Here is an 18,037-nt window from a genome sequence, read left to right as displayed (position 1 = left end):
TTAAAGTACACATTCTTAGCTTTATTTTGACTACTTTTAATCATAATACATGCAAATAATGCACTTACAATGCATAGATCTAGGTTCAGTGTGTTTTTGGTACTACATAGGGGGGGGGGTGGCCATTTGACCCGGAAGTGGTTAGTGAGACCTTAAGCAATCAGAGGGAGAAAAAATAGGTGTACAACATCATCATATGATAAAGAATTTGTGAAAGTTTCAGAGAAGTTGCAGATTAGATGAGGGTCCCCCACGGTGAACCAATGACAAAGTCCATGATTCACATCAGGAAACCCAAAAAGGAGGCAAGACTCCATTAAACTGGAGGAGTGCTACTTAAATCATTTGTCAGACAAGTTTAACTTAAGCACTCTCAGTGTATAAGTAATGAAAACAGTATGACATTTTCCTTGAATTTTCAGTTTCCTTAATTTCTTTCAGTTTATTAAATGTTCTTCCTGAATAGAAATACATCTAAATTTTCTTCTGTATTGTTTTATAAATAAACAAGAAAAATACAAACTCATAACAATTTATTAAATAATATACATGTATAAATAAAACTTCTCTAAATGTTTTATCATTTTACAAACATATGATTTTATCACATGTGCCTTAGATCTAAAACAAAAAACAAACAAATAACATCACAGTCATTGATAAAAACCTTCATATATATATATATATATATATATATATATATATATATATATATATATATTTAATAGATTGTATTGTTAACATTTGAATATTTCTATATCTTAATTTAATCAGTTGTCGCTGACCAATTAATTTTGTATCTTGTTCTAAACACATTCATATTAAGTAATAAAAATTTCCTTCTGACATGAATGATAAATAGATCTCCACAACAATTCAAAAGTTAGCTGTGTAACAATAAATGAAGTAGATACTATATATGGGTGCTGCTTGTGGTGTATCATATAATGTTGGTTTGACCAGAACTTTGTGGAAACATAAAATATCACAAAAATCTATCTGTACTTATTTTAATTCCAGATACATGTTCTGAAATGATGAACAAGCAAGCAGAAATATAAATACTATGGATATCAAAAGTACTTGAGTACTGCATGGAAATAAATACTAGGGATGCCAACAAGTACTTGAGTACTGAAAAATAAATACCAGGGAGGTCAACAAGTATTTGAGTACACAATCCAATACCTAAATGATATTTGATTAATCAGTGTCCTATATGGCTTACATTGATTGCAGTTTGAAGTCAGCGAGTGAGAACAATCAGTACTGTTATAGAGAATATCTTTAGTTATTTATTGCCAAATCATCCCCTTCAGAAACAAAAGATATCTTATATGAACAAAATATATTTGTCACACCCTTTACAGTGATCCTAAATGACTGATTAAGTAGTACTCCAGCTTAGAATCATGCAAAAAGTGATTCATGGTTGGAATGCCTACATATCTATATTTTTGATGTTTTCTTTAAAATGTTAAAGTAAACAGGAATTAACAAGTCGCTTTTCATGAAACCCCTGTTCATGGTGGATATACATTATAAAGAATTTTATATAGAATTCAAAATTAAGGGAGATAACTGTATAAATGAAATACAATAGAAACTATTGAATATTTGATGTGAATTATCTCTTAAAAGAACAGACAGATTGAAATAAATCATACATTTCATTATAAAGACCCATAAAATAACAAAAATAAAAAAATGTGGACTTTTTTTTTTTTTTTGGGTGCATCGCATATTACAGAATTTGCATGATTCTTAAAAAGACAGCTAATTAACTATGTGCAAATTCTAATCATATTGACAATTACAGATTAGATTTAGATTAGATTTGTATATTAGGTTCGATTTATAACCATTGATGTAAAACCACAAAAGAAGTAAACATTTGGTAGACAACATGTACACATGTATAATTTCACAGATCTACACTTTACCAAGCCATTCCTGATGACATCCCTAACATATAACATTAACATGAGCAAGATATCTCTTACACTAAAATTGGTTCGGAAATTTCAATGCAGGACTGATGTGCTAAAATATCATTAATATGGTATAAAAATGTGGGGGGAAAAGCTGTCATATAAAGTGAAAACACCTATTTTGTGTACAATACATAGTGAGGTATATAGATAAATATCTATTGTGACTTCATTATAATAGTAAATAAGAACAAGTTTAGATTTAACTCTGTGCTAAACATATTATGTAAACTGGAAGGTTTCCTATCAAATATATCATATTTCAAGGAAGCGACTGTAATTTGTTAACATAAGATAAAATGATGGTTTCCAAGGGATATTTTTGGTTAAATCCTATCTTCATAAAGAACTTCAGTCTCATTAACATAAAAGATATGTGGATCAATATCCATCGGAAATAATTCAAAATATATATATTCAAGTTTCAATGATGTGCTATTCAACACTCAAATATACCGGTAAATTGTTTTATCATATACTTAAAAACCATAATATGAGGGGAGATAACTCTAACTTTACATGAATCCCAATGATCAGTGAGGACCAATTTTCATGTTTTTCCTACTTCAGTCATACCTCAAAAGTTTTGTATTTATTCTTTTAATAGATGAATTGAATGAAATCCATTACCAAGCTATAAAATCATAAAAGCTGATCAGATATAAATGTTTCACAAAAACAGCTCATTGTGTGTTATAATGTATAGATACAGTGCAGAACAAAAAACTATTTACAAATATAGACCCCCCCCAAAATAAGTCAACAATAAACAAAGTAGACGGTAACAAAATCAGCAGTCATTAAACTTAGCACCACTCCTAGAAATTAACAAAAATAAAACAGATGTCAGCTCTGGCAGGTTTCAATTTATAAATCATAATTCTCATCAACAAATGAATTAGATTCAATACAAAATGTACTCAGAAAAAAAAAGGAAGAATAAACTCCCTGTAAACTCCCTGGAAGAAGTGATTCATATTCACTACAAAAATATGTGGAGAATATTTTTCTATTTACTATTTGAAATCACCCAAATTGAACAAATATTAGTTAAAAGCTATTTCTAGTCATTTACTAATACAAAAGGACACTAAATTTCTTTAATGGCAGTGTTTGCCTTCAGTCACTACAGCCAAGGTCTAGTCAAAATAGATCTGAGCTAGACAAATGATGTATAGTTTTTGTTTGGGCCCAGAAAAATAGCATGTATTTTCAAATTGAGAGCGTAGATTCAGGATAATATTAAAAAAAAAAAAAGAATATTTGTGCACATTTTGTAGGATAACAGTGTTGAGACAGATTAAGAACCAAACAAATACACAATTACTCTGTATAAAGTGAGCAACCAAAATACAACTTGGCACATATAACATACAGAAATATATCAGTCCAACTGTTAACATACAGAAATATACCAGTAAACTGTTAACATACAGAAATATACCAGTAAGGACAATTTTAATACATGGTGTATATCAACAGAAATATACCAGTAATTTGAACTGTTTATGACAGTTTCAATACATTTTATCTTGGACTAATCATATATCAGTATTTTATGGAATTCAAGTTAAGCACGGAGGAATTTTTCTTTTCACTGCTGCTAGTGATCTGCAATTACAGGCATTGTTAGTTTTCACAAAAAAACCCTTAAATAATATTATATAAAAAAAATTTTTAAAATATATTTAAACAAAATAAATAAAATTCAATATAAAAAAAACTTCAATCACATCAAATAACCTATGGATAAAAAGAAGAATATATCATCCACTATTGACAGTACACCATCATCTGTTACCAATACTGTGGGAAATAATTGATAATGGATTATGTATTTGTGATGTGTCAATGTAAATTGAAGAGGTTGAAGGAATACAGGGAGATAATTCATGACAAGGCATTGTTCTACGACTAATGTATCGTCGCACAATTTTTGGCAATGGATTGCCAGGTATATAAGAGGGAGAAAGGGGTCTTTGTATGCCCCCATCTGTATAACGCAACACTTGTTTTTCATTTCTAGACGAAGTAATTGTAAGATTAGTGGCAGACAATCGTCCAGCAGAGTGTCCACTGACAGGTCGAGGAGAACTTTTAGGCCTTTTAGGGTAAAAGCCTCGGACAGTTCCTGTAGGTGAATGAGAAGATGGGAAAAACACACTATCCTGTCGACATTTACAATTAGGATCAGAATTCTGGAGACGAAGGTTCATACCACTGCCACACTGAGAACATGTTCGTGCCCAACTTCCATCTATAAAGGGATTCATACCTGTGGAGAAGACAATGTATGATGTTAGATACAAACTCTGGTTAGATACAATTAATCACTAGAATTTCTCATCAACACTCAGCTATTTATTATAGATTTTGTTGAGAAATTCTTGCTCCAGCATCAACAAAACTTGGTTTCGCATGTCTGAAAACACATAATTTGTATTCTATTGATGATATTCAAATATGTTCAAATGGAGCCATGATGAAACATATTACTCAAGCTTTGTTGAACTGGAGACTGTTAGCAATTATATATCCCTTTCTTGTTAGAATAATACCACAGTGTGAAAACTGTATTTGAATTGGACTAGCTAAAAAAAAAAAGAAGAAAGCAAATCTTAAATAACTGCAAGTTTTGCTGCATTACTAATAAACTATAAAAATCATTTCATTTTTTATTTAGTCAGCAAACATTTTTTTTTTTAGTTTATACATTGTGGTATTTAATCAAGTACTTTCTAATTGTAATAGTGATGCATTTCAAGCACAATAGAACATATTAACCCATAACAAAAAAAACAACTCCCTAACACCCCAATTATATACAAACTAGAAAAAGTCATTATATTTTCAAAAAACTTTTAAAATTTCATGCTGTAAAAAGGTAAGAAAAAAAATCAAAATAGAAATAGATGAATTATCCAATCTTATATAAATAGGATTTAGGCTTGAGGATTAACTAAGATGTATATTGATTCCATGTAAAGAAACCATCGTCTTCTTCTCCTTATCTGCTTATTTTTTTTTACTTTAGATGTTAAATGAAGCATTCATATTTCAGGTTAAATGTAGTGTTTCCTTCTGCCATTTGTTACATGTATAACAGGGTTTCTACCTCAACTATCAGGCTGAGGTGAGCATGTTTAAATTAGACTATTAAGAGAATAGAAACTGAAATATTAGGCATGTAAGAAATGAAGAAGAAATTGTACTTTCCCACATCTACTTACTATATATCCTTCTCGTGTACCAGATTAATGTGCTTTAGAAAGAACACTCTCGATTAACATGACTCAGAATACGAGAAATTTATATAACATGCTTATACAGTCAGTCTCGCTATAATCAGGTCTCTCACAGCAACCATTTAAAACAGAAACAAACCTTCCTTCCTTTCTGATACAGAAAGACACAAGGGAAAAAAACAAAGAAAACATTAATAAAAGAGAATGAAGTTAAGACCAATTATTTCCTTAACAGAGAATTTTAGTCTAAACTGCTTCTTATAAACCTGGTAATAATGATTTCCATTGTATTAGTGCTCATAGCTTTAAGAATAAAATTTTGAAAAAGCACCAAATGTTGTTGCAGCTGTAATGAGTAGAACTTTGACATGTTTTATTCACAGATTCATAAGATTAATAAAGTGAATGAAGATGATGCAGTGAAAGAAACAGCTGTTTAGTGACTTAAAGACAATTATTATATTGATAGCAGTTATTTATCCAATGTTCCTGGTGAAAAAGAATACTATAATTCACAGTGTGAAATATATATTTGGTAATTTCGCCCAACCAAAATGTCTAAACATGAATACCAACCTACCTATCATAAAATTAAAAAAAATGATGTTGAACATAGCAATGAATTATAAAGAAAATCTATGTAATAAATAGGTTTCTAGTAATCAATCGGTTATCATGACAAATCTACAATCATATTTTGGTTATTCACTCTTTCCAATAAATTATCCTATTATTAATATTTAATGTTTTGTCATGATAGGGATATTTATTGCCAACCTATAGCTTAAGTTACCAGAGTAGAGTTACTATAGTGACAAACTAGTAACAGATGACATTAGGTAGGAGGGGTTGCATCAGAAAAAAAGGAGTTTTAATGTCTATCACCATTTTCTGGTTTTATCTCCATAAATTTCTCTTTTTTAATGATCATCAAATGTCTATTAAGCTAATCTATAGAATGACTGTATATGCATATTAACTGACTGTTGTGAACATAAAAAATATAAAAAACTGGGTTAGAACACTGAAACAATACATAAAATGTTATGCATGCTAAATAAAAACAATTTAAAACCAGTACTTTAAAATTTGTTGCAATAATTGGAAGCAATAAGCTGCAACCAAGGTACATGTCACTGTCAACACCCCACCAAAAAAAATAATCAAAATACTGGTTTCTATTGAATATTAAAAGCAGTTGGTTATTATGGAGGGTTAGAAAACATATTATTTTTGCATTAATACCTCACTACTTTCAAAATGAGTATAATTATTACAATTGTCAGAAAAACAATCTTTCTTTTGATAACAGAACTTTATTGCAAAAATAATGTGTTAAACCAATAAGTATACATTACTGGCAACTTTCCTTCTGGTTAATATTAGGGAAAAAAAGAATGTTACAGAGTTCAAAAGTTAGAGGTCAAAGTTCATTCTCTACAGGTACATATATCCCTTCTTAAGATCTTGCACAGAAAACAGATTCCTACTATTCAGTTGTTTTTAAGGAAGTCATTATCAAAACTTTAAGCTTTGCTTGAGTCAATCAAAACAAATATAATGGCAATGATCAAGTCTGAAAAAATGATCTAAACAGTCAAGAATGAGATTACACTAGCAAGTGAATAGAAAACATGGTGAATATAGAACTAAGCCAAGAATTTGAAAATGTCCCTTTACAATCTTATGTTTGTATACACAACAGCCATACTTGAAGACAACACAAATTACAAGTCCGAATAACTCACTATTCATGTTTAAAACTAAAAAAAAGGTCTTCTGCATAAAATTAAAAGAGGTGAATGTGCTCCCATGAAGGATTGCGGAGTTTTATGCAATGAAAGACGATGAAAAAAAAGGCAACAAAAATGTTACAACAAACAAGAACTGATATACAACTGAGCTGAAAAACCTTAGACTAACAAGTTGAGGGTCTATACAATATTTCAAATAATAGTAGCTCCCACTGAAGGATTGATGGTAGCTTACATGAAGGGTTGATGGTAGCTCCCACTGAAGGATTGATGGTAGCTTACATGAAGGGTTGATGGTAGCTTACATGAAGGGTTGTTGAAATTATGCAATGAAAAATATAGAACTGACATAAACATGTATGTAAGGACAGCAGTGACACTTAATACCACAGATGTCTGAAGTCCAGGGCATAATAAAAATGTAACAAAACCAATAACCAAAAATGACATTAAGTGTTCTACCACTGAGATTAGTTTTCATCATTCTTGAGACTGACTTAATGTGGAAATGTGTATTTGGTAATGATGATATAATACACTTGCAATGGACAGAATAAATCATTAACAAAAGAATATATCAACACTTCACAAAACATAACAAATAAGACAAGACAATAAATACAACATCAATGAAAACAACAACAGGAACATTAGACTTAAAGTATGGGTAAATTAATGATACAACTTGGTACAGGTCTCCATACCTCAAACTTAAAGTATTGGTAAATTAATGATACAACTTGGTACAGGTCTCCATACCTCAAACAAACTGGACTTAAAGTATGGGTAAATTAATGATCTCCATACCTCAAACAAACTGGACTTAAAGTATGGATAAATTAATGATCCCCATACCTCAAACAAACTGTCTAAATAATACTGTAAACACCAGAAACAGTATGAGAACACAGAATATCAATAGTGATATCGTTTTATCACTAAAACAATAGTGATAATTGGGATTATAGTGATAATAAAAACCAACAAAAATGCAATGTGTACAATAGATAACACAAAACTAAGAGATTTCTACATACAATGTAACTTAGAACACCAAGTTGTACATGTGGTATGCTAGGTACACCCCTAAAACATGAAGTTGTACATGTGGTATGCTAGGTATACCCCTAGAGCATCAAGTTGTACATGTGGTAAGCTAGGTATACCCCTAGAACATGAACTTGTACATGTGGTATGCTAGGTATACCCCTAGAACATCAAGTTGTACATGTGGTATGCTAGGTATACCCCTAGAACATGAACTTGTACATGTGGTATGCTAGGTATACCCCTAGAACATCAAGTTGTACATGTGGTATGCTAGGTATACCCCTAGAATGTGAAGTTGTATATGTGGTATGCTAGGTACACCCCCATGTAAGTAGGAAGTTGATGTTGGACAGCAACCAAAACCCCTTACAACATATGCCCCATCTATAGAAATCCATATACCAAATTCAAAATTAATTCATCCAGTATACAATTTTTGTTACAAACATTTTTCTATCATTAACATAGTGAAAAATGGGAAAGTTCCACAAAATAGGAAGTTGACATTGGACGGCAACCAAAATCGCCCACAACTTGTGACCCAATTACATAAAGCCACATACAAAATTAAGAATCAATCAGTCAAGTAGGAGCTAAGACTTCTGTGATGAACAAGATGATACCAATATATCACCTACATGAAGAGTGGAGTATAAAAAGTCCATGTACAATAGTTCACTTATTGAGACAGACCTCCAAAGAGTGAGTATAACGGTGTTTAACATCTGTAGATAAAGACAGACACCCCAAACAGAGAGTATAAAATAGAGTATCCCAGATAATTACTCAGTATAATGGTAGTATACATTTCACACTGCCTTAATCAATAAATGTCTTTGAACATTTCATCAGCTTACAATATTTACAGTGTTTAAGATCATGATATCAGAAACTCAAGAAACAAAGAGTTAGGAAAGACTAACCTAGCTAAAACCACACATGGCCTTAAATATGCTGAGAGTATATATAGAAAACATTCTTACTAGAGGTAATGCTAAACAGATTGTTCCATACTATTCTCATACTCTCTATAGATACTTGTCTCTATACAACTGAAAAGTACTAGGAAGATAAAGGGTAATGAACATGCAGAGGGAGACTAGCAAGCACCATCACCATCAATATTCTAGCATGCAAATGACCTTCAACCACCTAATGAATCAAGGAAAGACAATAAAGAATTAATAAATGTTGCAAATATGAAAAGCTTTTTCATGAACATTCATGCTGTGCCACCAATGTACCTCATGCTGTAACAACTATATACAGTGCCACTTGGGTGTATATATATATTGGCCACATTGGATAATATTATATACCTTCACCAATCAAAACTCAACACTGGGTGAACTGTGTATATGGACCTTAATTACTGGTAGTTTGGGGAGGTACGCTTTCGTAAGATGTAATTTGATTGGATGTCTCGGAAACTGCTGAAAAGTATAGTAACTGCTTCCGTTCTGTCCTTTCTTACGTCGACGTTTGCCTTCAAATAAACAATTATAATGTCAAATACAAAATTCTACCTTCATTATAATTCTTTAAATAGTTTGGCTTTTCCTTCAAGTACAAACATAAATACAATTATGCCAAATAATTTTTAGGCATTTACATTTCTTTGATTTAAGAGAAAATCAAATAATGAAATTTTTGTATAAAAATTTACCCCACAATGCTAGAAATTTTCAGGTATTTCAAATCTATTATTTTAACACAAAAATATTTTTTGCTCCTAAATTTTCTTTGAGTTAGTATAACTAAAGCCATTTAATTTCTAAGACTTTCATTCTAAAGTAAATTTTATTGAAACAAATTTTGGTTTAAAAATTAACACATAGAATGTTCATTTTGAGCCTTAGTGATATTTTTTTTTTCATATCCTGGAAAAGTGGCAAATTAACACCAGTAATCTATGTATGAATAGTAGATAAACATTTCTGTTGTGCAGATGCTGTAACATGTGATTAAAACTTCTGGTACTGGACAGTGATATCGCCTCACATCAAACCAAGTGCAAATTTTTAGACCACATTACACCCAAGTGTCATCTAGCAATATGTTGTCATGAAATTTACAGATGAAATTATGTCAAAAAGGAAAATTAGATGAAAAAGGGAGTGAACTCTAATTAGGGGGTAGGTGAATTCTACTCTAGCACTGTAGGGTTAAATAATTCATTATTGTTATGTTATATTGTTGATAAAATGGCAGAAAAGCCAAACTAACATTAATGGCACCTATTAATACATAAAAAGCAATCCCAAGAGCATTAATAAAAAAAATCATTTAAGAACAGAATAAGTATTAAATAATCAATAAAACTCAAAGTATTGTGATTATAAATTACATACTAAACATTAGAAATAAATCCTTTCCATTAATGTGGTTTTTTGGTTATTGGTTGAATAAATACTGAGTACCCAAAACCCTAAAATGGAATATTGTACACTGTAAAATGAAGGTTTTCTTTTTTTCCTTTTTTCATATTAACTAAAAAACAATTTAGAAGCCTCTGTAAGATTCAGGGTATTGAAACTGGTGTCAAGTCGGTTCTATAAACATCTTCGTTATCTCTATTTAGATTAAAATATTTGAGCCTCGGAGAAGAGAGACCCTTTATACTGACATTGACACTAGCATATGGAACTTTTGGAAAGGTGATCATGACCTCAGGTCGTTTGAAAACTTCCTTAGGTTTTCTGATCTGATGTCCTAGAGGACGGTGTTGGTGGATACGTTTCCTAGTACGAGGCGGCTTGTTTGGAGGAAAAGCTGCCAGTTTGTATACCACGTCTATTTCGGCATTACCTTTAGAGGCTACCATACTTGAAGCTAGTGCAGGTTTGATAGTCTTTAGATCCGTTGACTCAACATTGTTGACAGTTAAGTTAGGCTTAACATCCATTTGACCTGGGATACTATAGTTGTTAGAACAAGAAGTATTTGACACCATCCGTGTAGCAGAATAAGATATTATACTGGCTGTTGGAATGGAAGCACTTCTCTCTGGCTTTGGCACTTGTGGTGATTGGGGAGTTATCTGGTCTTTAGACTTACTAATAATGACTTCAGTGTGACTAGAAGATCGTGTTGTAGAACTGTGTGACTTCTCTGGTCGACCAGCTGATTTCTCCGATTTATTCTGTTGAGACTGTGTTTTGTTATGAATGACACGACTTTCAGTTGTTGACTTACCAAGTTTGACAGGTGCAGAGTTAGACCCTACATGTTTCCCACTACCATCGAAACTATCACTATGAGGTCGCCTGGCGAATGTGACTGCATTTGAAGGTTGTGGACGCCTTGGTGTAGCATTAGTATTGCTCTGTCCCCCATCTCCATTGTTTTCTGGAGGAGGGGGTAACACACGGCGCATGAAGTTTGGTTTCTTTACTGCTTGCCCTTCTACAGCCAGACTGATACCAATGTATGGTGGCACTGTAACCAGGGGCTGTTTATAGGCTAACTCAAACCTTCCAATGTCACAATTCCTGTCAAACTTTCTGTCAATTACAACTGAAAAATACAAACTACAATTAATTTCTTATCATGTTTTGTTTAAAAATGTAACTAAAAATTCTCAATGTTCAGATTATGACTTGCTTCAAAGAACATATCTGCAGAAATTATTAACAAGCATTCATTGTGTAAAGCATATTAAATTATAACAGATTTACAGATGGAAATGGAGCCTTAACGTTAATAAGGTTATCACTCTAAATATCTATAAGAAAATAAAAATGAAGTAAAAAAAAACAAATTGACATTTAATTTAAATAAACCAACCCTAGTTACTTAACAGCTTACTTCTTTTGAAAGAAATACAGAACCATTAAAAAGAAAAGCATTTTTTTTAACTTGGGAGAACTACACATCTAAAAATTACAAGTACCCAACTACCATAAAATGACATTATTGTATAGCAGCACAAATTTACAAAAATCAATGAAATTAAATAAATAGCACTAATCAAACAAGAGGCTCCCAGGAGCCTGATGCTCACCCGGGTAAATTTTTGCCTTTCAAGGGCAATAACTCTAACAAAAAGTTGTCCGACAATTTTGACTCTATGAAGACTTTGGTAGGACTTATCATGAGGATCATTTCATCAATCGAAAGTTTCATTCTATCTATTACAGTTTTCAAGATATTGACTGCAAACTGCAAAAAACGTAATTTTTTGCCTTTCAAGGGCAATAACTCTTATATTGTGTTGTCTGACAACTTTGATGCCTGGAGACTTTTTTAGGCCTTATAATAAGGATATTTCAGCAATTGAAAGATATTGGCCAAACCTTATAATTTTGGAGATATATGCAAAAAACTACTGTACTACCCCTATGTTCTTTTTTTATTAAAGGCGGCCATGTTTTTCAACCGATCAAAAATCCAAGCACTTATTTTGTTAAGGATACCCTAAAAAACAAATACACCAACTTTCATTGAATTCCGTAAGGTAGTTTCTGAGGAGAAGATTTTTTAAAGTAATAACATCAAAAACAGCAAAAAATTTCCAAAAGGGCAATAACTCCAGCATGGGTCAACAGATTATCACCAAAATTTGACCACAGATAGATTTCATCATGCTGAATACTTTTATCGGGGTCAAATTTTGGTTAAACCTAACGGTTTTGGAGATACATGCAAAAATCTGCCATCTGACCCCTGTGTTCTATTTTTAGTTAAGGTGGACATGTTCTTTAACCGATCAAAAATCCAAACTATCATTTTGTTAAGGATACCCTAAAAACCCAAAAAATTACAACTTTCATTGAATTCAGGAAAGTAGTTTTTGAGGAGAAGATTTTTGAAAGTAATAACATCAAAAAAGCAAAAAACGACCAAAAAGGGCAATAACTCCAACAGATTTTCACCAATTTGACCACAGATAGATCTCATCATGCTGAATACTTTCATCCAGTCAGAATTTGGCTAAACCTAATAGTTTTGGAGATATATGCAAAAATCTGCTGTCTGACCCTTATGTTCTATTTTTAGTAACAGCAGCCATGTTTTTTAATCCATCAACAATCCAAACAATCATTTTGTGCAGGATACTCTAAGCAACAGTTAATTTAAGTTTCATGCAAATCTATTCTGTAGTCTCAGAGGAGAAGATGTTTGAAGAAATTGTTAATGACGACAACAACGACTGACGCCAAATGATGGCAATAGCTCACCTGTCCTATGGCCAGGTGAGCTAAATATAGCTTTAAATTCCTGACATATTCATTATCCTAAAAGGCATTTTAAATCAAATTTAAAGCTCTGCTTTACAATAAAGGAATTATTGCATAATATTAGGAAATACTATCTCCAATATTTTACACTGAACACACGAGCTTGTACAATTTGAATACTATTGTAGACAATATTTCCTGATTTTCATGCATTAACATTGTAATACAAATAAAAGATATATATATATATATATAATATTTAGATGAGTATTTGTTTATATCAGTACATTTCACATATCATAAATACAAATAGTTCTTCTCTAGAATTTATTTTTATTTTTATATGATTAAACTTAAGCATGAACAATACTTTAGTTTGTCTAGATATTTCCTTGATATAATTGTATGGGTATTGTATTGGTAAAAGTAACTGAGAAAAAACGGTTTTAATTTTAATTAACATTTTACTATTTAATATAAAACAAGCATGCTGCATGAGTCACACCTTTGCACATATATGGGTAATCAAATAAGTTTATGGGGTAACAAGAAAAGTCTTCAACAAAATATATGAATTTATAACTAAAGAATGGAAATAAGCGTGAAGTGGATAAGCTATGACTACAACACACCCACCATGCTAGTGTGTGTTACTTACAATATTACATGCATATTTATAGGTGATTTGTTTACATAAAAGAATGTTATACACCAATACACAAAAAATAATTTACATACATGTACAAAAAATATATTTTTCTTTGAGCAGTCGGTTTCACACAGTAAAACAACAAATTTATATTTTTAAACAATACATTTATGTACAATAATATAACCAGTACCATATTAATTGTTAATATTTTTAACACTTTTAAAACAACTTATATTTGTTTATTTTTTAGAAGGTGTACCAACTTAAAAGAAAAACTAGAAACTAAGAGAGTCTGAATCGCTCACCTGGTTAACCATTTGCTTATTTGAAAAACTTGAGGAATGAGACAGTCTAAGTTAAAATCAACTAAATTGTCAAATGCAGGAAATGCTTTTAATAGCATTTTCATGACCTGAACCAGAATTTTGCTAAAGGCAACAATTTTTGAATTTTTTTTCCAAAACCTGTCTTACTAACCCCTAAGTTCCATTTTTAGTATAGGCAGCCATATCTATTCACGGATTAAAAATCACAACAGTCATTTTGAGCACAATACACTAGAGAACTATTATGCTTATTTTCATTCAATGATCTTAAATGGTTTTAGAGAAGATTTTCAAAGTTGTACATGTGAAAAAAAAACAACAAAAAAACTGTTTCAGGGGCCATAACTCCTACATTTGTCAATGAATGGTTTTGAAAATTTCAGTATAGGTTCTTCTCCTGATGCTTAACAATTTTACCCAGCCAAAAATATGCTAAAGGCAACATTTTTGAGTTATTTGAAAAAAACTGCCATCTGACCTCTATGTTCTATTTTTAGTAATGGCAGCCATATTTTTTCATGAATCAACAATCCCAACCGTCATTTTGTGTGGGATACCCTAAGGAACATATATGCCAACTTTCATTGAATTCTGTGCAATGCATTTTGAGAAGATTTTCAAAGTTGCACATGCGAAAAATGCAAAGAAAAACTGTTTCAGGGGCCTTAACTCCTACATCAGTTGTCCCATCCTTTTGAAAATTTCTCAATAGGTCCATCTCATGATGCTGAACAATATTATCCATGCCAAAAAGGCAACAGTTTTTGAGTTATTTGCAAAAAACTGCCATCTGACCCCTGTTCTATTTTTTGTAACGGCGGCCATGTTTTTTCATGGATCAAAAATCCCAATGGTCATTTTGTGCAAAACACCCTAAGGAACAATCATACCAAGTTTAAAACCTGCCAGTCTAGTAGTTTCAGCGGAGAAGATTTTTTAAAATTTGTCCACAACGATGATGACGACGACGGATGCCAAGTGATAGCATAAGCTCACTTACTGGCCAGGCGAGCTAAAAAATGAAACTGAATGAACTGATTTAACATTACTGTCAATGATCTTGCAAAAAATTAACTGACCTATCTAGCAACACAATGACAACCAAAAAGGCATCTTATTTCTAGCCAAAGGTCCACTAAATAATACAAGCTGTGGAGACATACCTTTTATGGTGTCCTCCATCACACTACTACACAGTCGAGATGTTATTGCAGTGCTACTCTCCATACTTGGACTAGAGTTTATCTCTATTAACCAGGGCTGATAATCCTCTGTTAACATGAAGTCTGCACCATACAACTCAAAAGACGACTGGAAAACAACATAATAACAAATTAGGAAATGTAATTCACGATTAATATGAAAGATAAAAAATAACAATTATGGAGCATGCATAATATATCTCAATTCAAAACTTATAAAAGACATATCTTATCAATTGTACTACCGCATGTAATTTTCCTCATGGACAACTATCACAAATCTAAAAAGTAAAGAAGGATTCATACAACAAAAAAGGTAAAATCAATACTGCACCGGCAACAAGAATTATCTCTCCTCACATACCTTTCTGTATTCAATGATATCCTGTGTACACAGCAAGGAACACACAATGGCATTTTTCATTCCAGGATATATCACATCATCCCAAAGATTACCTTTCTTTCTGGATCTGGATGGAAAAAAGACAGTACAAAATAGGAAAAGAGATGTTGTTATATAGAAAAAGTTAAGACATTACACTTTTACAAAATAAAACTTGCAATGACCCACTGAAATCATTACCTAAATTTTAATACATAATAAAAACATAATTTTATTTATAACAACACAGAAATACTGATTTTTTTTTACCATTTAAAATGTATAAAAGATATCTTATTTCAGTAATGAATTCTGACTAAACCCAGCCCCTGCAATGCAGTCAGACTGGTGTATTCCCATAATGAATTCTGACTAAAGCAGGCCCCTACACTGCAGTTAGACTGGTGTATTCCAGTAATTCTGACTAAAGCCAGTCCCTACACTGCAGTCAGACTGGTGTATTCCAGTAATGCTGACTAAAGCCTGCCCCTACACTGCAGTCAGAACGGTGTATTCCAGTAATGCTGACTAAAGCCAGCCCTACACTGCAGTCAAACTGGTGTATTCCAGTAATGCTGACTAAAGACAGCCCCTACACTGCAGTCAGACTGGTGTATTCCAGTAATGAATTACGACTAAAGCCAGCCCTACACTGCAGTCAAACTGGTGTATTCCAATAATGAAGACTAAAGCCAGCCCCTACATTGCAGTCAGACTGGTGTATTCCAGTAATGCTGACTAAAGCCAGCCCCTACACTGCAGTCAGACGTGTAATCAAGTAATGAAACCAACTAAAACCAGCCCCTACACTGCAGTCAGACTGGGGTATTCCAGTAATGAATTATGACTAAAGCCAGCCCTACAATGCAGTCAGACTGGTGTATTCCAATAATGAATTACAACTAAAGCCAGCCCTTACACTGTAGTCAGACTAGTGTATTCCAGTAATGCTGACTAAAGACAGCCCCTACACTGCAGTCAGACTGGTGTATTCCAGTAATGCTGACTAAAGCTAGCCCCTACACTGCAGTCAGACTGGTGTATTCTAATAATGAATTACAACAAAAGCCAGCCCCTACACTGCAGTCAGACTAGTGTATTCCAGTAATGAATTACAAATAAAGCCAGCCCCTACACTGCAGTCGGACTAGTGTATTCCAGTAATGAATTACAACTAAAGCCAGCTCATACACTGCAGTCAGACTAGTGTATTCCAGTAATGAATTACGACTAAAGCCAGCCCCTACACTGCAGTCAAACTGGTGTATTCCAGTAATGCTGACTAAAGCCTGCCCCTACACTGCAGTCAGAACGGTGTATTCCAGTAATGCTGACTAAAGACAGCCCCTACACTGCAGTCAGACTGGTGTATTCCAGTAATGCTGACTAAGCTGACTAAGCCAGCCCCTACACTGTAGTCAGACTGGTGTATTCCCATAATGAATTCTGACTAAAGCCAGACTGGTGTATTCCAGTAATAAATTACGGCTAAAGCCAGCCCCTACACTGCAGTCAGACTGGTGTATTCCAGTAATGAAGTACGACTAAAGCCAGCCCTACACTGCAGTCAAACTGGTGTATTCCAGTAATGCTGACTAAAGACAGCCCCTACACTGCAGTCAGACTGGTGTATTCCAGTAATGAATTACGACTAAAGCCAGCCCTACACTTGAGTCAAACTGGTGTATTCCAATAATGAAGACTAAAGCCAGCCCCTACATTGCAGTCAGACTGGTGTATTCCAGTAATGCTGACTAAAGCCAGCCCCTACACTGCAGTCAGACGTGTAATCAAGTAATGAAACCAACTAAAACCAGCCCCTACACTGCAGTCAGACTGGGGTATTCCAGTAATGAATTATGACTAAAGCCAGCCCTACAATGCAGTCAGACTGGTGTATTCCAATAATGAATTACAACTAAAGCCAGCCCTTACACTGTAGTCAGACTAGTGTATTCCAGTAATGCTGACTAAAGACAGCCCCTACACTGCAGTCAGACTGGTGTATTCCAGTAATGCTGACTAAAGCTAGCCCCTACACTGCAGTCAGACTGGTGTATTCTAATAATGAATTACAACAAAAGCCAGCCCCTACACTGCAGTCAGACTAGTGTATTCCAGTAATGAATTACAAATAAAGCCAGCCCCTACACTGCAGTCGGACTAGTGTATTCCAGTAATGAATTCTGACTAAAGCCAGCTCATACACTGCAGTCAGACTAGTGTATTCCAGTAATGAATTACGACTAAAGCCA

General features: G+C 33.0%; 1 protein-coding gene and 1 long non-coding RNA gene across 15 annotated transcripts in view; one reads left to right on the top strand and one right to left on the bottom strand.

Moving 5' to 3' along the window:
- Nucleotides 1-516: 516 nt before the first annotated feature.
- The window catches only part of LOC148626787 (tubulin tyrosine ligase 3-like), a 71,421-nt gene continuing 53,900 nt past the window's right edge, over nt 517-18,037 (bottom strand). For 11 of the 14 annotated variants that reach the window (XM_088591228.1, XM_088590503.1, XM_088590521.1 and 8 more), the window contains 4 exons: nt 15,765-15,870; nt 15,362-15,509; nt 10,849-11,556; nt 517-4,266 (listed from right to left, as the gene is read on the bottom strand). In XM_088591228.1, coding sequence (XP_088447354.1) covers nt 3,782-4,266; nt 10,849-11,556; nt 15,362-15,509; nt 15,765-15,870 — 1,447 coding nt within the window. In that variant the 3' untranslated portion in view covers nt 517-3,781. Of the gene's footprint in view, nt 4,267-9,359; nt 9,527-10,848; nt 11,557-15,361; nt 15,510-15,764; nt 15,871-18,037 lie in introns of all 14 variants that reach the window. The other 3 variants (XM_088591051.1, XM_088591398.1, XM_088591137.1) reach the window with 3 other exon arrangements.
- LOC148626790 (uncharacterized) lies at nt 4,145-6,285 on the top strand. The gene is made up of 3 exons (XR_015924118.1): nt 4,145-4,282; nt 5,053-5,124; nt 5,620-6,285. It is a non-coding gene; the product is annotated as an uncharacterized LOC148626790 (long non-coding RNA).

Source organism: Perna viridis, chromosome 1 (assembly GCF_037379345.1).
Source record: "Perna viridis isolate PV_CMFRI_1.1 ecotype Kerala chromosome 1, ASM3737934v1, whole genome shotgun sequence".
NCBI lineage: Eukaryota > Metazoa > Mollusca > Bivalvia > Mytilida > Mytilidae > Perna > Perna viridis.
The sequence above is the reverse complement of the archived record's forward strand: the minus strand, read 5'-3'. Positions and strand labels throughout refer to the sequence as shown.